This window comes from Telopea speciosissima, chromosome 1 (assembly GCF_018873765.1).
Source record: "Telopea speciosissima isolate NSW1024214 ecotype Mountain lineage chromosome 1, Tspe_v1, whole genome shotgun sequence".
Taxonomy (NCBI): domain Eukaryota; kingdom Viridiplantae; phylum Streptophyta; class Magnoliopsida; order Proteales; family Proteaceae; genus Telopea; species Telopea speciosissima.
The window spans coordinates 71,857,376-71,880,660 of NC_057916.1; the positions used below are offsets into that span (position 1 = coordinate 71,857,376).

At 40.4% G+C, this 23,285-nt stretch overlaps 1 protein-coding gene across 1 annotated transcript; it reads left to right on the forward strand.

The window, feature by feature from the left end:
* Positions 1–5,416: 5,416 nt before the first annotated feature.
* Positions 5,417–7,811, forward strand: LOC122652880 (protein NRT1/ PTR FAMILY 6.3). The gene is made up of 4 exons (XM_043846768.1): positions 5,417–5,563; positions 5,661–5,878; positions 5,964–6,535; positions 6,927–7,811. Exons 1-4 carry the CDS (start codon positions 5,452–5,454, stop codon positions 7,798–7,800), a joined length of 1,776 nt encoding a protein of 591 aa, XP_043702703.1. The 5' UTR covers positions 5,417–5,451; the 3' UTR covers positions 7,801–7,811.
* Positions 7,812–23,285: the final 15,474 nt, after the last annotated feature.

Below are 23,285 nucleotides of genomic sequence, written 5' to 3' on the forward strand. Positions count from 1 at the left end.
CTCGGGCAATGTGTTCGGGTAGGGGATTAGATCATCATTTTCGACCCCCTATGAGAGGAACCAAACAACTGTACCAGAGACGATAATGATCAGAACATTCAACATTCGAGGTAACGAAAGTGTATGTAAAAAGGATTGAGAGAGACTCAGAAGTCAGAACTATTACCAAAAAAAGAGAGACCCACAAGCACAAAATAGGTAATGGTCACAACTCCTTTTGGCATGATCCTTGGGTTGCTACAATTCCTGAACATAATTTATCTAGTATAGCTCCCACCAATGTAACTGATGTATCTGTCTACAATGCCTTTGATAATTCTGGCTCTCTACACACTTCATTTACAAATGAATTGTCAATTTGCTTTGCTTCAGCTTGTGGTAATATTCAATTTGTCAATCGTACAGATGCTTGGTTATGCACTCTTACTAATTCATCTATTTTTTCTACTAAAAAAGTTGCACATGCTCTTCTACACTTTACCCCTTCACACACTCAATGGTGGAGGTTTTTCTAGAAAATTCCAATTTACCCTAAGTTCAAAATCTTCTTTTGGCATGTGTTGAATAAAGGGTTACTTGTCAAAGCAATCCTCTCAAAGTGGACTCATTTCGATCCAACTTGTGTCTTTTGTGGGACACATGTGGAATCTATTTGGCATGTTTTGGTCTCTTGTGAATGACAAAACACTTATGGGTTGTGGGACCGTTAGGGCTTAGAACTGAACACATATCCTTTCCATCTTTATTACACTTTTGTGAGTCCTACACTCTAAGCAATCTAAAAGATAAAGCCATGTCAAAATGGTTTTTCTCTATTTTCATCATCTTTTGCTATTTCATTTGGATTCACAGGAACAAAGTTCTATTTCAGAAGGATAAGCCAGATCCATTATGGATCATGATTATGTTGTTGGTGAAACCTGATTTGGTCCAGAAAGTGCGGTTGAGACCTTCGGAGGGTCGTCTCGGCCTCGAAACGATCTCAAAATGCCAATAACTGGAGAGGCTCCACGCCTTTTGGAGTGGAGTGGTGTTGTGCTCATCGAGTTCTTCGAAACGAGTACCTTTTGAGCCATGTGTTATGTTTTGGTCCAGCCCAAGTTTTTTGGCATTTCTAGGCTGAGGGCATTTATGTACTTTCTGGGTTAGGGTTTTCTTATTTATTGTTCTTATCTCTTTGAGAGTGTATGATGAGGGTTTTGTAATACTTCAGAGACAGTGAAATCCGTTCTACTGCTCAACCGTGGATGTAGCTTCCAAATTGGAGGTGAACCACATAAAATCTCTATGTTGTGCGTTGTGTATTTTTTTCTATTTTCATTTTTCTTCTGCAAATCGCCATTTTGGGTATTGTTTTCGTAATAGACAATGGCTAACAAATGGCTCCGTGAGCTTTTGGTTAATCCACCTTGTTGTGATCCCATTGAATCTTCAACATGCTACACGAATGGGCTCAATAGCTTGTCATCTTTGGATAATCTTTCGGTCTTTAATTTTCCAATTTTGCTATGTGTAGGAGTTGCTGCCTCAAAACTAAACAGATCTGGTTGGGCCTTTACAATTCTACTACAAGGAGAACTTATCTTTCTTTCTGCAGGTTTTTTTGGTACTAACAATGTTCTGGAAACAAAATTGTTTGGCATCACTTAGGAAATGGAGTTTGCTACTAGACAAGGATACGACATCAAAGAAGTATGGTGCAACAACAAGAAGATCTTGGAGTTGGTCAATATATTCTAGTCTTACAGCTCACATAGCCTCGAACTTTAGGCTTTTTATTTTCAATCCTGATGTTCGAATCTTCTCTTTACTTTGTGCTTCTGCTAAATATATGTATGTTCATCAAAAGCAGATGCAGTTATCAAACAATATTGTACAATCAGTTAGCTTTTATTACTTAATATATATTTTCTTTTCTTATCAAACATTAAAAAAAAAAAAAAAACTCAGAACTTTCAGGACAAGAAGATAAATACACAAAAGCACACTTCTCCACCTGTTACGTACGGGTTGGAGAGAAAGTTTTCCAACGCCGTGGGAGAGAGGATAACCGATGACGTGATGATCTCGGATCAACTCTCTATGTATGAGTGTATGACACTCATCTCTCTCATTGATACTCTTATTGAAAAATCTAATTCCCCTTAAGTATGGCAAACTACCTTTTCATTATGGGAGTGTATGACACGTCTATTGGTGTGTCTAGAACTTTATCACTTTTAATTGTCTTTTATTTTATTTTCAGATTTATTTTAAATTTATCGTTTTACATATCAATTGCAATAAATGTTGTATTAGATAATCTTCAATTTTTTTTTGGTAATAGATAACCTTCAAATTTTTTTTTTAATTCTCTACTTTAAAAAGTAATGTATTAAATAAATTTTTAAAAGTATTTATTAAAAAGGTTAACAAAAGACAAAAGAAGTAAAGCTAAGAGGTGTCAACTATCAAAAAAAAAAAAATCCCTTTGTTATAACACTACATATGCTTTTATTATTTTAGGGAAAAGGCCCTATGAGCCTAAGATATATATTACAATTCAGTTTTACTCCAGCTGTGGTGGGATCTGGAGGATCCAACTCAGCCAAAATAAGGGGTTTGCCTGTGAAATAACTCAAACACCCCTATTTTGGCTGGGTTGGATCCTCCAGCTCCCACCACCGGAGGAGAACCAGATCCCATATATATATATTTTTTTGGCTAAAGATCAACAATGTATTGATTGATAGTAAGGTAAAATAGTGGTAATGTTTACAGTAGAGTATTGAAATAAATAGTTACATAGGGATTACAAGAATCTGTAATGTGGACGTCCCATTGCTTCTCAGGTGATCATATATGAAATGAAGTTTGGCGTTGTGCTTCAGGTCCATGATGATTTGGAGATTGCTGCTTTAGTTGCTAGTGCATCCATAGGCCCATTTCCTTCTCTGAAATAATGGGTCACTCGCCATTGTATGGTATTTAGATATTCCTTTGCAGCCCACCAAGCCTGAAGGAACCTCCTTGGCGGCTTAGAAGTGAGAATAGCTGATACTACAGATGCTGAATCACTTTCCACCCATAAGTTCCTAATCTCAAGCTTCTTAGCCTCTTTAATGCCAATAAAGAAGGCCTCCATTTCAGCATAACAATTTGTACCAATTCCTTGAAAAGAGGCAAAGCATTTGATCACTGCACCTTGATGGTTTCTAAAAATCCCTCCCGACCCTGAAGATCCTGGGTTTCCCAGGGATTGATCCATCTATATTTAATTTACACCAACCCGCTGGAGGCTCTTTCCACTTCACTTCAATAATTCTTTTGGGCTGAGGTATAGCAATTGTAGCATGCATTGCCCGCGCCAATACCAGGTCTTGAACCGACTTCACAGGTATGCCACTAATTCGGGTGCCTTCTGATACTTCTCTTAAGCATTTCATAACAATATGCTTAGGGGAGTTAATTAAGCCATCATACCTTCTCTTATTTCTTTCTAACCAAATTTGTCGACATGTGACTGTTATAAAGACTCTCCATATATTTGGAAATGTAACTACCTTCGCTTTCCTACGCCACCATGAGAAGAACAGGTTCGTGGAAGGGAATCCACTCCATCTCTCTTTGAACAGGGATAGAATTTCGCTCCATACTTTTTGTGAGAAGTTGCAATTTATGAAAATGTGCAGCCGTGACTTCGTTTCAGAATGATATAGTTCACATCTAGACAGTATAGGGACTGCTCTTCGGCTCACCTTGTCATCCGTTGGAAGTGCATTATGCATCAATCGCCATCCAAAAATTGATATTCGAGGATGTAACTGTCTCCGCCATATATCTCTTGGCTAAGCTATTGGTTCAGCTTTTGTTCTTATTTCTTCCCACGCTGTTTTCACCGTAAACTGACCACTCATTGAATATGCCCACAACTGAGTGTCATTTCTATTTGAACTAGTGATACCCTGCTCCTTAATACCTGTTAAAATATTTTGAAGAGCTGTGCACCCCACCCGTGGAAAATCAAGCGTCTCCCCCTCTAAGAATTCTGCTACCGTAGCTGATAGTCCTCTTGGAATCTGATTTGGTTGAAGTAAATCCTCTATGCTTTTGTCACCAAACCACTTGTCATATCAAAAGCTTATTGTAGATCCATCCCCCACCACCCATCGCTCCGCAGATTGAATGAAACTCCATACCTTTCTCAGCCCTGGAAGGATTGACGATCCAACCTGCCTTCTTAGAGAGCCATCAGCGTTCATCAATCTTCCTCTTAGAAATTCAGCAAAATCTGATTTTCCTGTTTTTATGGCCCATGCGAATTTAGCAATTAAAGCCAAGTTAACATCCCGCATCCTTCTAATGCCAAGTCCTCCTTCCTGCTTGGGTTTGCATAGCGAGTCCCATCGAACCAGATCCCATATACTAGGCCTTCTCATATGTATTATAATAATAATTTATAATAGTAAAAAAAACAATAATTAAAAAGAGGAGAATGAACGTTGACTAGTCGTGGGTAGTGTGCAACCCTTGCACCTAGACATTGGGTTGTGCAAAATGACCGTCATGCCCCATGAAAAGGCAGAAATATTTTAGGGCATGACTATCATTTCACGTGGTCTTAGTGCAAAGACCGCGAATCCACATGCGACCAGGTAGCATTCTCTTTCCCTTAAAAAACATAAATGTGAGAAGGTATAAAAAACCCTGCTTGCTCAAAAACCTTCTCACAATATATTATTATATTAACATTATTACATACTAATTTACCACAAACACCAAGAAGTTCAAAAGCAAGTGGAAGCGACGACAATAGAATCAAACTCCACGGATTTTGATTCTGATTCTGTCAAAATAAATTATAATCAACAGGAAATTGACCAGAAACCTAAAATTATATCAGAATTTTTGAATTAAAAATAGGTTTTTATTTTTTTGGTAATGTGAATTAAAATTAGGCCGAAATTGAAAATCAGAATATCAGATACAGCCGATTTCAATCCGATTCAACCATCGGTTCCCTCAAGATTCTCAACACTCTTGATTGATAACCTTCTTCTTTTAGCCGCTTTTCTCTTGTAGAGACACGCGCACGCGCTCGCGCTCGTAAACAATGTACTGCGCGTTTCTATAGAATAATTATTTAACTCCTAAGATGAGTTAACCAAAGCAACAGCTAAGAGTTATATCAAGAGAAAATCAGCCTTTTTTCCTGTGCTCTCATTCAATCTCAGGATAGTTATAGTTTCCTTTATTTCCTATCAACCTATCGTCTGCAACTACCATTACTACCAGGCAAGTAAGCCTTTTCCTTCCCTCTCATTCAATCTTTGACTCTAATTTTCTTCCTATCTATCGCCTGCAACTACCTCTACTACCTAACAAATATCGACTACTTGTTACTAGTTAGTAGTTATCCTCCTCTGATCAGTCTTCTCAAACTGATAGGGAGCAGTTTGGGATAGGGAAAATATGGATCTCCCTGAGATCAAGGAAAACACCTTATCAGATGCTTGGGATTACAAGGGCCGCCTTGCCGAGAGATCCAAAACGGGCGGCTGGACAAGTGCAGCCATGATCCTAGGTGCCTCTCCATCCCGTCCTACTCCCTCTTCTCGATCTCCTCCTACATTTCTCCAAATATTTATAGTGATGTTCACAGTTCTGAGATTTTTATACAGGTGTTGAGATGTGCGAGAGGCTAACGACGCTAGGCATAGGCGTGAATTTGGTCACTTACCTGACGAACACTATGCATTTGGGCAACGCCACCGCTGCCAACACCGTTACCAACTTCTTGGGCACCTCCTTCATTCTTTGCCTGTTCGGCGGCTTCATCGCCGATACCTTTCTCGGCAGGTACCTCACCATAAGCATCTTCGCCGCAGTTCAAGCCACAGTAAGCCAATTCAACTATATATGCTTATTCAATTTGGGATTCCTTGATTAAAATTTCTTCTGTTAACATTTGGGTTTTTTTTTAGGGAGTGACGGTATTGACGATATCCACCGTGATCCCTAGCTTGCGACCACCGAGTTGCACCGCCGGTGATTCCTGCGTCCAGGCAAGAGGTTTACAACTGTCGGTGTTATACCTCGCGTTGTATCTCACCGCACTCGGTACAGGCGGTGTGAAATCAAGTGTATCTGGATTCGGGTCAGACCAATTCGATGACTTAGACCCGAAAGAGAGAACCCAGATGACTAAGTTCTTTAACTGGTTCTTCTTCTTCATAAGCATCGGATCATTGGCAGCAGTGACAATCTTGGTTTATATTCAAGACAACCTGGGTAGGTATTGGGGTTACGGCATCTGCGCCGCTGCAATCCTGATCGGGCTCTCGGTTTTCTTATCGGGCACGAGACGGTACCGATTCAAGAACCTGATGGGAAGCCCACTCACTCATATCGCAACGGTGTTTGTTGCTGCTTGGAGGAAGAGAGAAATGGAATTACCGTCCGATCCATCGCTCCTGTACGAGATTCACGATAGTGACAACAATGAAGAGATAAAGAAATGGAAGAAACAGAGACTTCCTCGCACTAAACAGTTCAAGTGAGTGAGTATTCCCTGTCTTAGGCTTTACCTGCCCAAGAAGGTTACTATAATTAACCTTATTCTTCTTCGGTTTCTTTCCTAATCCCAACTCCCAATAAAGACTAGACTTGACTTAAGAGGAATTAAAATCCAAGAGGGTTGTTGGCTTCTGCCCCACCTAATTAATCCGATAATCATGGGAATTTTTTTTTTTTGATTTCCCTATATTATTTTATCGATATCTGTGTGAAAATTGATTCTGCTTTGACGTCTTCGCATGTCCTGACACCTGACTCCTAATTTGTTCTATCTTACTTGTGACTCACCCAATCACGACCGTCCCAACGCAGCGTTGGGAATCCATACTAATGTCAGTGTGTGATTGGTTGGTGACGTTGTTTGGTTTCAGTTTTCTAGACAAGGCGGCGATCAAAGAAGCCGACGCGGACCAAGGTTGGGGTGTGGTAAACAAATGGCGGTTACAGACGGTAACGGACGTGGAGGAAGTGAAGATGGTGATACGAATGGTACCAATATGGGCCACCACCATAATGTTCTGGACGGTGTACGCTCAGATGTCGACGTTCTCCGTATCACAGGCCACCACTATGGACCGACATATCGGCAGTTCATTCCAAATCCCACCTGCCTCTCTTACGGTTTTCTTCGTGGGCAGTATACTTCTCACCGTCCCTGTCTACGACCGTTTCATCGTGCCTCTCACCCGCCGCATATCTCAAAACCCACAAGGCCTCACCCCGTTGCAACGCATCGCTGTGGGCCTCGTGTTTTCTATGCTCGCTATGGTAGCCGCGGCGCTGTCCGAGTTGAAGCGGTTGACAGTGGCGAGATCGCACGGCTTGACGGATGATCCGAAGGCCGTAATACCTCTGAGTGTGTTCTGGTTGGTCCCACAGTTCTTCTTTGTGGGGGCAGGGGAGGCTTTCACTTACATTGGGCAGCTTGATTTCTTTCTAAGGGAGTGCCCGAAAGGAATGAAGACCATGAGCACGGGCATGTTCTTGACCACGCTCTCGCTTGGGTTCTTCTTGAGTTCATTACTAGTCTCTATAGTACACAAGGTGACCGGCAACGGGAATCCGTGGTTACCCGATAACTTGAACCAAGGGAGGCTCTACAATTTTTACTGGCTGTTGGCGGTTTTGAGTGGGGTGAATCTGGGTTTTTATCTGATGGCTAGTACATGGTACGTGTACAAGGAGCGTAGGTTTACGGAGGAGGAGATTGTATTAGAGAAAACTGAGGGCGCTTGTCATGCTTGAGCCGTTAATCCAAACGACTCAAACACCCTTTGTCGTCGTATGTTACTTGTGAGAGCTGTACTGCCCTGCTTTTCCAAACCCCCAAACACTGCCATCCCCCTGAGTTGAATCGTCTAGCCAATGTTTGGGCGGTTGGTATCCATCCTAATGTCAGTGTTTGGTTTTAATTTTACTACACAAAACGACGATCAGGAAGGCCGACGCGGACCAAGGTTTACGTGTGGTAGACAAATGGCGGTTATAAACGTTAACGGAGGTGAAGGAAGTGAAGATGCGATTTGAATACTTGTCGTCTAAAGATGTAGAGGCAGGATAACTTTCCTCCCCACATGGGGCAATTTTTATCCTCTCAAATGCGGTGATGAAAATCTCACAGGGTGTGAATTCGATTAGAAACCAAAACAGACCCAACCATTATTATATGGTTCTGAATCTTAAATTTGGAATCAATTGGATAAATGGGCCAATTTTGGTCCTCATCTCTTAGGAATAGGATAGACTAGAACTTAACAAATTATCCAAAATCGGACCAATTTATATCATAGAAGCAATTCCTTTTGAAATCTTTTGTTGGAATCAGTCGGATTGGACTCGGATTGGTCCAGCAGCCCAGCTCAGTTTCCCTTATTCAATAGATATGGGAAGAGATCATTGTCTAGGTGAAGGGTGTTAAACGGTTCAGATTTGGTGTAATCGGTTTGGTGCAAGGATTTTTAGGTGAAATCATAATCAAACCGTTTATTAAACAGTTATTGGAACCAAAAATATTTATTTTTACGGTTTTTTGGTTTCTTATTCCTAAATTTTGGTTTGTCGGTCCTAATTGGTTTTGGTCAGGGTTTTAGATACTTGGCTCCGAAACGATTTGCCTATTCTACACTGCATTTAATGCTTACTGGATGTGTTCAACAAGCCGCATTAAAAATGACATAATTCTAATTCATAGAGAAGCCAAAATATTCATAGAAACATTAAATACTATTATGGTAATATATTTGAATCCAACCTAATTATTTTATTACAAATTCCACATTTACATATACAAATCCATCTTTGATTTTTGTTGTGTTCAAATTAAGCAGCAACCTATTGTTTGAAGTCAAAGTTAATTATTGCTATTACATATTACTAATTTTGTTTCAATTTTAAGGGTTTCATAAACGTTTTACCAACAGTTTGATCCAGTTTAAAACTATTTAATTAAACAGTCCAATTTAAAAATCAAAATTGAACCATTTATTAAATAGTTTTACGATTTTGGCTTACACCCTTTTCTGAGCATCTAGAGCCTGCATGCACATATTGGTCAATGGGAGGACACGTACAAGCATCATTTTGAATGGAATTTTCACCTTTTCATCAGAGCAACACGGTACTTTCATGCACTTTTATATCTAAGCGTTGAAGCCACGTCGAACATGTGACCAGGTAGTGTTCTTTACTCTATATAGAATCCTGATTCGATCTAGAAACGTGGATGTCTTTCGTATACTTTTGGTCTATGTCCACCTAATAGTTGAAGTTTTTTTTTTTTTTTTTTTTCCGGTTAAATGTAAACAAATTCATGAGCTATATCCATTCAAATCACGTGTTGAACAATCAATCAGAATCAGAATGAAATGCCATAGATTCCAATTCGAATCGGACAAGGACAGTTTTGAAAATATTTGACCAATGAGATAGAACCAAACTTAGTACATGGGTTGCCGGGAAGCAGCCAATGTTTCTTGCCGAGTCCAGTTCTTCACTTGGTGCACTTACGTGTGAGAGTTAATCATCTATTCTATTTTTGTTATTTATAAGAAGAAAAATGGGTGTCAATGGATAAAATAAAAAAAAAAAACAAGTGGTTACCTCTCACATGTAGTTCACCTGATGAACCCATTCTCTTTCGTATCCTATATGGCCAAGGGATCCAATAAGTCAAATTAGGAGTAGTTGGGACATCGATGTGTTACTGGTGAGACTTGAGTGGAGATTCTCATTGTGATTATCAGGTTTTCATCAAACATGTAAGTTTTTTGTGTTGTGTTTTTTTTTTTTTTTTTTTTTTTTTTTTTTTTTTATATGATAAGAAACAAGTACAGCCTAATTACCCTCTGCATAGGTTGCTAGGTTACAAACTAGATCCAAACAAACAGGATTCTTAAAATTACTAAAAACTATGTCCGATGCACGATTACTGATATACATAAGATCCTTGATATATATCCATGGCCAAGGAGAGTTAGTAGGGGATGGAAGAACATTAATTAACTGTGAGTTAGAGCACCAAATCTCCTTAATATTTAAGCCTAATAACATAGCATGTTCAAGACCCGCCTTGATACTATACAATTCCGGATCCCAAGCCTTGGAAGACAATAATATCTTTCCTGCACCAAAAAACAAAAACCTTCCATCCATCAAAAACAAATACGCCCAGCCTGCCAGTCTTATCCCTGGGGTCGGGATTCTTGCACACAATAAGATAGGATATTCATACTTAGGAATAGGTATCCAAGGACGTAAATTGTAATTAGAACAATAATCCTTAAGTACAATATTGGGCAAAGAGGGAGAGGGTTGTAAATTTAAATCTAAAATCCAGCGTGAAACTTGGTGCAAAACCCCCATTACATTTGGTTTACTTTATTCCGAGCGTTCCAAACATAGTAGCACGTAATTATAAACATCCCAAAAAACCAAGAAATGGAGGCTTTATCTAGTTGTTTGGAATAAAAAAACCGAACACAGAAATCACTTATGGAGTCATAAACCAGAGATTCAGTGCATAAACCCAGAGGGCCAGCCACCCAAATGTGTTTGACCCAGTCGCAAGATAAGAAGAGATGCAGGTAAGATTCGATACAATTCCCACAGAATGCACAAGTGGGATCGAGCTGTGCCCATTTGGAAAGTGAAACCTTGACTGGAAGTCCTGCATGTATCACACACCAGAATAAGAAAATCTTAAATTTAGGATGAATTTTGAGTTTCCAAAAGAAATTCCACCAAGTGGTGTAATAATTATTGTTGGAATTTGGAGAAACGCGCGAGTAGAAATTTAGCATCAGTTTTTGTGTTAAAGATGCCATTTTTATGAAAGATGCACCACCATTTGTCATCAAAAGTAAGCAAATTAACATTAAAAATCAAGGGGTGCATATGAGAAGGCAGCAAGGACCGGGGATCATTGGATGAGCTTCTCTCCTCACCCGCAATCTGAGAGACCGTGGTCCTTTTGTCAAGATTAGATAGAGAGCCTAACGCATGATTGGCTAAGCAGGAAGAAAATGATGGATTCCATCTATCAGTCCAAAAGAAAGTGTCCTTACCATTTCCACCTTTTCTGATAACCATGTTCTCAAGACTAGGGATCAGATGAGCAATACTATTCCAAATTGAGGACTCTCTTTTAGATCTAGTGATTGGATCAAAGAAAGAGGTATTAGGAAAATATTTGGCCTTAATAATCCGTGCCATAAAGAGTGCGGTTGAGTTATCACTCTCCGTCCAAGCTTTAGCAAAAGGGCCTTATTGTGGATTTCAACTTTTCGATATCCCAGACCACCCTGCGATTTTGGGCGACACATTTTTTCCCAAGCTATAGGGGTGACATTCCTGCCACACTGCTTGTGTCCTAGCCAGAACCTCAGGCAAATCAAATCAATATTCCTGCAAATTTTACTTGGGAATAGGAAACAATTCATAAGATAAGCAGGAGTTGAGGCCAAGACGGACTGGATTAAAACTCTGTGACCGACATAGGATAAGAGGTGTGACTTCCAAATAGAAAGTTTTTTCTGCATTCTGGTTACTATAGTGCTGAAGTCCTTAACTTTTGACCTGCAAGAAAAGAGATTAGTACCCAAGTAGGTAGAATTCTTAGGCATTTCCTTAATTCCTATCAATTCCCCTAGGGTCTTCCTAGTAGAAACAAGGACATTCCTACCAAAATGTAATCCACTTTTTGAATAGTTAATTTCTTGTCCAGAAATATCAGAGAAAAGATCCAGAATTGCCTTCACCGTTGATAAATCTTCATACGAAGCTCGATAAAAAACAAATATATCGTCAGCAAATAAAAGATGAGTAATTTCTGGTGCAATCCGAGAAATCTTGACACCATGGAAAAGGTTCAAGTCCTTATAAGCAGCAAAGAGGCACGGCAAAGCCTCCATCGCAATAATGAAGAGATAGGGGCTAAGAGGGCATCCCTGACGCAAACCTCTGGATGCATGGAACAATCCAAAAGGGCTTTCCATCCATCTTGATGGAGAAAGAAGTGGTAGAGATAAGAGCAGAGATAAATTTCTTCCAATGGTCACCAAACCCGAGAAAATCAAAAAGGGAGAGAATAAGACCCCACTCGAGTTTATCGTAAGCTTTGGACATATCCAGTTTAATGGCCACATAGCCAGTTTTGCAGCAGGAAAACTTAAAAAATTGGAATATCTCATGGGCCATAATAATATTATCAGAAATTTGTTGCCCATGAAGGAAGGCCGCCTGGAAAGGAGAAATGATATTGGACAAAAAGGGTTTATGTCTATTCGCAATCAATTTTGAGAGAGTTTTGTAGGTGACATTACATAAGCTAATGGGCCTAAAATCACCTACCTTAGAAGCAGTAGGGTTTTAGGTATCAGGTAGATGAGGGTATGGTTAAGACTAGAGGGAATATGGGTATTAAGAAAAAAATTGGACACTAGAGAAAATAAATCGTACTGGACCAAGTCCCAAAACTTGTGAAAGAAAATAGCCTGAAAGCCGTCAGGTCCAGGGGCTTTAAACGGACCAAACGAAAAAATAACCTTTTTTATTTCCCCCACCAAAGACAAGGTAGTTAGAATTGTGCAATCCTGTTCCTGCAAAACAGAGGGAAACAGACATTCAACAAAAGAGGCGTCCAGAGGATTAGATGTGGTGAAGATAGTACACAAATGGTTAGTAAACAATTGAGCCATCAATTTTGGATCCTCCACATGATTTCCATCGTGATCAATTAACATCTCAATTCGGCGGTTCCGCAGATTGGATTTGCAAATCGAGTGATAAAATATGGTATTTCTATCACCATCACGAATATAAAGTTCTCTGGATTTCTGCAGCCAAAAGACCTCCGCACGGTGACTAAGGATCCAAGTACTAACAGAGACACAAATAAGGCAAATAAACAAAACGCAGGAATAATTAAAGAAATCAACAAAGACAGAGAGAAGATGTACCGAATTCAGTGACTGAGCTCCCCGAGCAGTGCCAGTTGCCAGACCAGGTGAAAAGTTGTAGTCCGACAAGCAGATCCAATAGAATGCCTAGCAAAAGCCTCCTCAAACCAAGTGGAAAAGAAATGGAGAAAAGATGAAGGATCAGAAGTAGAAGCCAGATAATGATCCAGGAGCAGCTTAATGGAAGCAATATCAGGGGATATGGATGAGGAGAGAGGGGGGAGGGTGAGCTTTCGCTTTTTGGCCACAAACTGGTGCAGATGTGTGTCAGCAAAGGACTCAGCTGGGGTAGGGGGAGGAAACCAGGCACAGGGCAAGAGGAGATACCAAACTGGGGGTCCAGGTCAAGAGGTAAAGGTGGTGGGTGCATGGGAGCTGAACCGGAAGATTCCAAAGTATCCAGCCCATTATGCACAGCATGTAGGACATCAGCCGAAAGTGAATCAATTCTGGGGTCAGTGAGAAGAGCATTAATAAAGGAGTCATCACTGGAGTCCAAGGGTGAGAGGATAGGTAAAGGCTCATGGGGTTCCACAGGGATTGGGTTCGGTTCAGGTAGGATCTCCTGTAAGCCACCAGAGGCAGGACCCAAATTTGAATCAAGAGGACTGGTCATACCCTCCCATTCCATCGAAATATTTCCCTCCAACATCACTGGGCTAGTGAGCACAGGCAAAGGAGCCACCGAATCTGGGGATGAATCTGACTCGGTCAAAATAATAGTATCCTTTTGCCTCGTAGTATTGTCCTCCAGTGACCCAGTAAAATTCACCAATAAAGGAACAGCGATGGTCTGATCAAATAACCCAACAGATGGGTCAGTAGTAGAAGAGCTTGATGGTCCAAAAATAGTAGGACAGGATCCAATATCATGACAAAGCCGGCCACAATGCCCACAAATTTTAAATGCCTCATACTTTAAATCCACAGGGGTTAAAATTCCACGACAGGACCTAATTTTTGAATGCATGCATAACGGTCATCTCCATTTATCAGTAATTTAACTCGGGCTATAGTAGGTGGAAGAGCCAAATCAGATTTCAGATATAAGGAAACTACTTTCCCTACACATGAGACGGCCTATTTGATAGCATCATAGGAGAAGGCCTCGGCCGGAATTGGGTTGACCTGAACCCAAATGGGCACATATTCTCTTTCAGTCGTATGTAAATCTTCATCAAAATTGTGAGGAATCACGTGGACCAGGTTGTTGCCGCACCACCAGGGACTAAGTTCAATCAAATTTTCTCGAGCTGCCATAGATGAAAGCTCCACCATGAACCGGCCTTCATCAACTGTAGTAAAAGAGATCAGGCCCAACGGATGCCACAACGTGGAGAAGTGCTCTTTGAGAAGCAAATTGGAAGGTTGAGGGAAGCCAATTGAGAACCCAAACAGCAGTAGGTGACCATTACAGGAGAGGATTGGGTCTTCTCTGATGACACTGTGAGACCGAAGGAGATCCTGAATGAAGAGCTGAGCACCACGTGCATGGGGTGCATACTGAGAATGGGTAGGGGTGAAGCTACCTCTGTGTCTGTATCCAAAAACTCGTCGGCCACGATACTGCTTACGATTCCCTGCCAACTGGGTTCTCCGGGGAAGAGAAGACATTCAAAATATCCAGCAACTGAAGCAGCAATCAAAGATAAAAAAAAAAAAACACCAATAAACGGAGATCCACAACCCCTGATCAAACAAAAGCGCAAGACCAGGAGCAAAAAAGGCACCAAGCTGGGACAGTAGAAAGACAATCTTGAAGCAAGATAAATGAGCAAGACCAGTATTCCACCAAGAGAGGAAGAATACTGATCAAGCACCCCAGCAACAAATAATGGGATCAAGGTAACAGTGAACTCAAACCATCCCCAGGAGAAGGCGTCGCAAGAAACCACAAGCACCAGAAAGACTAGTGACTGGGGATAACAGAGAAGAAGAGAGAACCAAAATAAACAAAAAAAACAAAAGAGGAGTAGAACAAAGGAAAATGAAGAAGAGGAGGCTGGCTTGACTTCGTACAACCTGGCCACGCACTTGGCAGGCTCCAAAGGCTCAATCACATAAATCCGGTCGCAGATAGTAGGTGAAAGATGGTGGGGTGTAAATGATGGTGGGGTGTAAATGTTAAGAAAGGAGAGAAAAGGGAGCAAAACGTTCAAAAAAGAAGGGATAAAAGGGGAAACCTATTCAACAGAACAGGAACCATCGGAAAGAACTCTCTTGTAATAGTGTATCGTCCATATCAAACATGTAAGTTGGGTAACATTGACAAGAGGTAGGTTATTTATCCAGAAAAAAAAAAAAAAAAAAAGATAACAGGTTAAAAGCTATAGTTTGACCCAAACATTATTCCATTGATAGCATGGGGTCTTTAGAGAAATCCTCCAAATAAGATTCGGACACCCAATCCTTGACAAGGCCTTGGGCCTTGGTCTGGATTTCTGAGTCCCCCCTTTTGCATTTGTAGTGCTAATTGCTAACACCCTCTCTTTGGGTTCCACAACCCCACCCTAGGATCTGTTATACCTAAATATAACCATCCACTTAGATCACGCCATGTCATTAGGAAATCATGATCCTTTCGCTTACGTGGTCCATTTCAATAAGGAACCTACTAAGAAACGGCGCAACTCGCCACAATAGCATGGACTAATCTTTTCTTGTGCCAACACAATTCTATAAGGAAACTCTTAAAAAAACACCCACGATCCCAATGAATCAGGGATCACACTCCTAAAGTGATTCGACCAGTGATACTCTTGCCAAAAGTAGAACTGACTATGATGGGACTCTCTCTTGCACAACCTCAATCAACTACGAACACCATATATACCCAAAAAACCACGCATAAACCATCTGAATTATTCTTAATAGTTGCTTAGAGAGATCTGACTTAAGCATCGAAGAGTCTCCGCTGGTGCAAACTAGCTATCTGGTGTCTTCTCTACTCCCCTGTGCAGGTTACTACACAGGAGGATTGCTCATGGAGATTTCTCAACGCAATAGGATCCATCCTAGAAACACTTTAGGCAACATTTGTTCAGCCGAGAGTTAATAGGATAGGAATGAACAACATTGGAAAATTTTTAGACTTTCTCAAAACATGGTAAATTTAATTGTTTGATTATTTAAGGTGGGAAATAGGCCAGCCAAACTTAAAAGTGTTAGTATTTTCTACCAGTGTCTTGTCCCCCTCCCCCAAGCCCTTTCAAAGCACCACTAATTTTATGGTACTCTTGGTGGGAAGTTGAGTAACGGTCATAGATCTATATTCTTCCCTATTGGTGCTAGTGTATGCTATGAGTGAGAGAAAGAGAGACGGTGGGGATGACGGGAGAAAAGAATCTAGAATGTACTTAGAGTGGGAAAATACCAACACCCCACGTACTCTCTCTTGCACAACCTCAATCAACTACGAACACTATATATACCCAAGTATAACCATACACAAACCATCTGAATTATTCTCAATTGTTGCTTAGAGAGATCTGACTTAGGCATTGGAGAGTCCCCATTGGTGCAAACCAACTATCTAGTGTCTTCTCTACTCCCCTGTGCAGGTTACTACATAGGAGGATTGCTCGAGGAGATTTCTCGACGCAATAGGATCCATCATAGAAACACTTTAGGCAACATTTGTTCAGTCGAGAGTAATAGGATAGGAATGAACAGCGTTGGAAAATTTTCAGACTTTCTCAAAACATGGTAAATTAAATTGTTTGGTTATTTGAGGTGGGAAATAGGCCAACCAAACTTAAAAGTGTTAGTATTTTCTGCCGGTGCCTTGTCCCCCTCCCCCAAGCTTTTTCAAAGCGCCACTAATTTTATGGTACTCTTGGTGGGAAATTGAGTAATGGTCATAGATCTACATTCTGCCCTTTCGGTGCTAGTGTATACTGTGAGTGTGTGAGAGAGAGAGACGGTGGGGAAGACTGGAGAAAGAATAGAGAACCATGTTGTCATAACTCTAGGCCAATTGAACGTACTTAGGGTGGGAAAATACCAACCCCCCTCCCACTTTATTTTTCCTGTTATCCCATTCCATACATGTGAGACTCACTCTTCAAACTTTTCCACTCTACATTCCCTGCTATCTAAACGGGTACTAACTCTTTGGCATAGTTTATATTTATAATTATGATCTATTTATAAATAACCAATTATGATAATAGATTATGAGCTATAAATAATAATCATTTGGTTACTATGAAATAATAGATTATATAATGAAAAATAGATTTGGTATACTTAAGTGAAGAATACATTATGTATTAGGGTGGGGGTGGAGAGAGACTGGGGTAAAAGAGAGGCTTTGTTCTAATTTTTGTTAATTTTACCAATTTACCCTCACTTAAGTTTCAATTCTGTACATTTTCATTAATGATACCCGCATAAACAAACATTAACAGTTTATGATGATAAATCATAAACAACTCTCTGAGCTGTTTATGAATTTATGCTTATATTGATTTATTTAATGAGAAATAGGAATCATAAATCATACCAAACACATCTATTTATGTTTATGAGTCAAATAAACATAAATTTAAACTATACCAAAGAGATAAGTAATTTATGTAACTCGATGTTTGGGAACATAGAATGTTCCCTAACCATTGACGGTTCGGCCATTTTGTTCGGTAGTTTGGATGGACGATCCTTCATAACATTGATGGGCTTACATACTCAAGCAATGATTAGCTTATACCCATAGGAGAACCATACTTGATTACTTGCATAACCAAGTGAGTAACCGGACCATAATCGTAACTCCGATCTCGGGAAGGTCTGTCCAAACCATACCTGTTCGGCCATTCAAGCTCAGCCTTGAAACATGCCCTAGGTTGGGCTAGGTATCTCAGGGTTTTTGTTGGAACTTTGGACTGAATTAGGTATCAAAAAGCTCAAGTCCCTTGGGATGGGCTTTGACACAGTGTGGGGGGGAGGGAGGGGGGGAATTACCGCTCCGCTCCCCATGAAAGGTAGAATTTCTACCCCCGAGATGCCACTGCGCGCTCTCTCATTGGCTGCCTTTGCACATACGTGGCCCCTGCACTCCCCCCAAAGAGAACGCTCTACATGAGTTAGATCAATTTAGGTGAAAATTTCTTGATCATATATAACTTTAGGGAAAAAGATTTTTTTTTTTTTCTTGATCAATGTGCAGTTTCCCTCTCACACGATTACTTACTATTTTCTCTCATCTGTTCCAAAAATATGGGTCAAATATAGTGATATCTTTTTCAGGACATCCATTGGTGTGACATGCAATTCCTCCGCATACTGACAGCATCGGAACCCCCCTCTCACATAATTTTATTTGATTTTCCCACCTAATTCTCCCATGTGGAAGAGTGAAGTGGCAATTCTAACATTGGATATTTGGGAATTGATTTGAATTAACCATGTGTTAGATTTCTGCCTCGATTCAATCTTGTACCCTCCCATGTATGCCCACGCACATTAATCAGTAGTGTATGCACCAAGTCCTAAAAATTTCTGTGTTTTATTGTTTCACTTTGCAAATTCTACTTGGACTGAAACTGAAGGTTTAAGGGTAAAGGTATTTTACCTTCCCTTTTACCCATTTTCCTGTCTCTGATTCTATGTTAAGTGAAGGTATTATCATATATATTATACTTTTATGGGAGAAAGAACGCCTTCAATAGCACAGCACACGCCACCCCTCCCCCAATACACAGGTGTGTGCATAATGACTGCCACACCCCCTGTACCAATACACAGGAGCGGCCTGAGCTGCGCAACCGGGTAGCGTTCTCTTTCCCTACTTTTATACACAATATAATGTATGTGTTGATTCATAGCCCAGTTCGCATACTTACAATTGGCCACAACTGATGTTACTTCCAATACCCTTATTGTACAAAGTCTGAAATGGAGTCGTATTCAACCACCAAAACCTGTGGATTAAGAGATTCTCATTTCATCCTCGGTGAAGGAAAACTTCGTCCAAAGAAGAAAAAGAAAAGAAAACGACCCTCAGCAACAATCACTAGGGACCAGGGTTGTGCCTACACCCAGATGAAAATTAAGTAGGAGTCGGTATCTCTATAAGGTTGTGTAACTTGTGTTTGTTTGGTGAGAAGTGAATAGAAAAGAAAAGATCGAAGACACACAATGAGAAAAGAAAGCAAATTTCACCATGCTTAAGGTGACTTTAAATTTGAAAGAAAAATGTTCCGTTTTTTTTTTCTTTTCTTTCCCATCAACAAACCAACAACTAGAAAAGCAAAATATTCCTATTTTTCTTCTTTCCTATTTAGTTCGTGACAGACAAACGCACCTGTTTGAGAATTTGAGTTCGGGTTGGCAACAAATTCTTCCAACACCGCCAGATCCGGGGAAAGAAGAAAGATTATGGCCCAAGCCAAAAAAAATAAAAAAACCGGCCCAGAAGCCTAGAATTGGAAACAGAAATATTGATTGGTATAGTTTGTATTTATATTTATGACTTATTTATGTATAATCAATTATGATAATGGGTTATGTGTTATAAACAATAATCGCTTGGTTACTACTAAACATATATTAAAATGAAGAATATATTATTAGGGCAAGAGATCGCAATCTAGGCTTCTAGAACCTGCACATACATGCTGGTCAATGGGAGCGCATGCCCAAGCATCATCTTGGACAGAATTTCTTCCTTTCCATGAGGTAGCGTGGTACTTTCACAAGCATCTGTGTCTAAGAATAGGAGCCACAAGGGCCACATGACCAAGTAGTGTTCTTTTCTCCATATTATTATTATATTATTCATATATATAACAAAAGCCCTCCTTTTATATTATATAATATAATATTATAATATATATAGCAGTATATATATATTATAAGTGTTGATGTTCACTATGGGGGAGCGTGGCCCCTGCGAGCACGTGGGGGCCAATGATAACATGCACATTAGTGTCATGGAGGGTAGCATTTTTACTTTCATGGGGGCAAGGCGGTCATTTCACCCCTCCTATGTGTCTGGGCATGGGTGGTACACTTCCCCCATAGAGTACTTTTCGCCATTATATAATATGATATATGTTGAGAGAGAGGATGGGGGTGGGGCAAAAGAGAGATTTTGATCTAATTTTCGTTAATTTTACCATTTGACCCTCACTAATTCTGTGCATGTTCTTTAATAGTAGGGGTGTAAATGAATAGCCGAAATCCGTTTCCATATACGTGTTTGTATCCGTTTAGCACTATCCGGATCCGTCGGAAAGCTAAACAGATGCGGATACGGATAGGCTATAGCTATCCAAAAAACTATATTTACATGTAAACGAATAAAATATATGATCCATATCCGTATCCGTATAGCACTACCCGAATCCGTCTGATAGCTAATCGGATGTGGATGCGGATATAGTACTATCCGACCCGAATCCGATCCGTTTACAGTCCTATTTGATAGTACCCCAATAGAGTTATAAATCATACTAAACACATCTATTTATGTTAATGTGCCAGATAAACATAAATTTAAACTATACAAAGAGAGCCTAAACTCACACGAAGAAGAAGAAAAGAAATTAACCGTCACATACTTTCTTAATTCTATAACTGTCCCCTGAACACGCTCTAAAATCCTAACTCGCCGTCGCTTTGGTACCCCAAATTTCCCTCTCACAGTCACAGTGAAGAGTGAACCATTCTCCACTTTATTTTTTTCTCGGGAACTCTTTGAAGCAACCAAAAGAGAGAGTGGAATGGCGAAGGGTTATGATATCTTGCAGAAGAAACTCGAAGAATTAACATCTCAACTCAAGGAGGTAATCGTAATCGTCGAGACCCCTTATCTCCAACTCCCTTCAGAGGTTATCAATGGAAGATTCGCGTTCCTGAAGAACCTATTGTCCGCAGAGATTCAATCCCAGCCCCATGAAGCTCGCCACTTGCACCACATTGCCCAAAATCTTGAGGTGCTGGAGTCTATTTTCAAGGACTGGGACAATTGTAGGACCTCATCTGATACTGCTTCAAGGAGTTCCTATACCCAGTTACTCATGAACAACGACAAAGTCCTCTTAGAAGGTGAAGGTGGTGGTGGTGGTGGTGGTGGTGACACCGCTTCAACGAGTTCCTTCCCCGAGTCATGCCTGAACGATGCCGAAGTCACCGTAGCCGTAGAAGAAGGTGGTGGTGGTTCCCCAGACCTCAATGATCATCTTCTTAAAGACACAGGAATGTCTTTCAAAAGTGTGGTCCAAGAACAACAGGCGGTGGAAACTGTCAAGGCTGAAGGATGTGTGGAGAAGAAGAGGGAGGAGAGGAGGCTTTGGGTGTCTAGAAACAAGGTTTGTGCAGTCATGAGTGGTGTGATGCTCAGTGTGGCCGTCGTGGGTGTTGTGATGGCAAGCTTTTGTGGCTCTTGCTTCTACGGAAGTGGGGTGGATGGTTTCCTACCTCCAACTTGAAAATTGAAATTACTAGCCAATACTGAGACAGAAGAGTTGCGTTCTTAGTATCCTTGCTTTTTTTTTATATAGACTATATATATTTTGGATGGAGAATTGAGTAATAGTTTACCAAACCAGAAAGATTTCATAGTATCCTTGTTTTTTTGTATAGATACTTAATATTTTCGGTGGAGAATTGATTAATAGTTATACCAAAACCAGAAATAGAAAAAAGTATTTTCTCAATTTTCCCCTCTTTGGGGGGTTAGAACTCCAAGCAGTCAGTTCAAGCGAAATCGGCTGTCGATTATACTGTGGCTTGTGGCCGATTTTGGGGTCTTTTAAATCAATTCACCCTTATCTGGACGAGGAAGGAGTAATCTTCCTCATCTGGAGAAAAAATTAGTTCAGTTTTCCTTTCAGAAATAACTAATTATGAGTTTAGGACCCTCAAGAGGAACAAGGCAATCAATTACAACCTCGTACTGGCTTTTTTTCTTATAAGCATACAAACGATGGATCAGGCTCCTCTACAGCACAGGGGTGCACTGGAAGATGTCTGGCGCAACCCCAGAGCTCGACACGTGGCTGGGATGCTGTTCGGATGGCGAGGATGGATCCACTCATAGGTGGAAATCTTTCTCTCCACCGCATGTGTGCACCATGCTCAGATGTGCACATCCATCCTCGCAATCCAAACAGCACCTTGGCCACATGTCGAGCTCTGGGGGTGCACTCCAGGGAGGGCTCGATCCAATTCTACAAACGATTGCAGCCAACCTTCTAACAGTAGGTTCATATATTCAAATGCAACCAAGAGTGACTAAGTAGTTTGATGATTGAATAGAGATCAGAAAAATGGTAATATAATGAGGTGAAATGGAAACTTCAAACAACTACATGAAAGGACAATGTCCATTACATGCTTGCCTAATTCACTGTGGGATTTCCATTTACATGGTTTCAAATCTAAATTGTTTCCTAGTTCACCTAACTAGGAAGGCATCTCTGGTCTTGGTTTGAATTTCTGTTTTCTGGCTTGTTGCAAGTTGTATGGAGCTGAAATTTGGTAAGCATGTGCCCCCCAAGGTCCTCTCCTGACATGTCAAGTTTCAACTAAAACAGAGTTTTCCACAATGCAGGATGAAGCATATTGAAGAATTCTATATACCAAGAGACTCCATGAATAACCAGGGGAATGAAAGAACATACGTGAGGCGAAGTCGGTATGCCACTACATAGGATGGTAGATCTAGAAGAAGAAAACTGAAAGAAGTACCAGTGGGGATACCATAACCTGGTCCTGGTGGCAGCCTAAAAGGATCTACCTGTTTGCTACAAAACTCGACTAAGCAAAAGCGCAGGTGGCAAAAAACCTAGAGTCTTCACACCCTTGACTCTTCTGTCCACATGCAAATATCCTTAAGGGTCTCACCTTAACTACATTTTTTCTGACTAAAATGTCCCCAAAACTAAAAGTGCTACATTGCCATGTGGCAGCTAGGTTTGTGCAACTTTAGTAAATATGTTGTCCATTTTGATACATAGTCATGTATCAAGTTTCACACTAATATGACTTCTCCATGAGGAGAACAATTGAAATCATTTTCAAATTTCCTTTTGGGGGAAGGGGGATTACTTAATCATGTTTGCATCAACCTGTTGGACGAACAATCCCTATATATGATGTACTCTATCCTGGCTTTGTTACAAAGGATATAATGCAACAACAACAAACTCAGCCTTATCCCAACTTAATGGGGTCGGCTACATGGATCCAAACAAAACAAAGTAGGGAAAACAGAGTTCTAAAAAAAATAATAAAAAAGAGAGATGAAAATGGAAGTAGCACAATCAAATT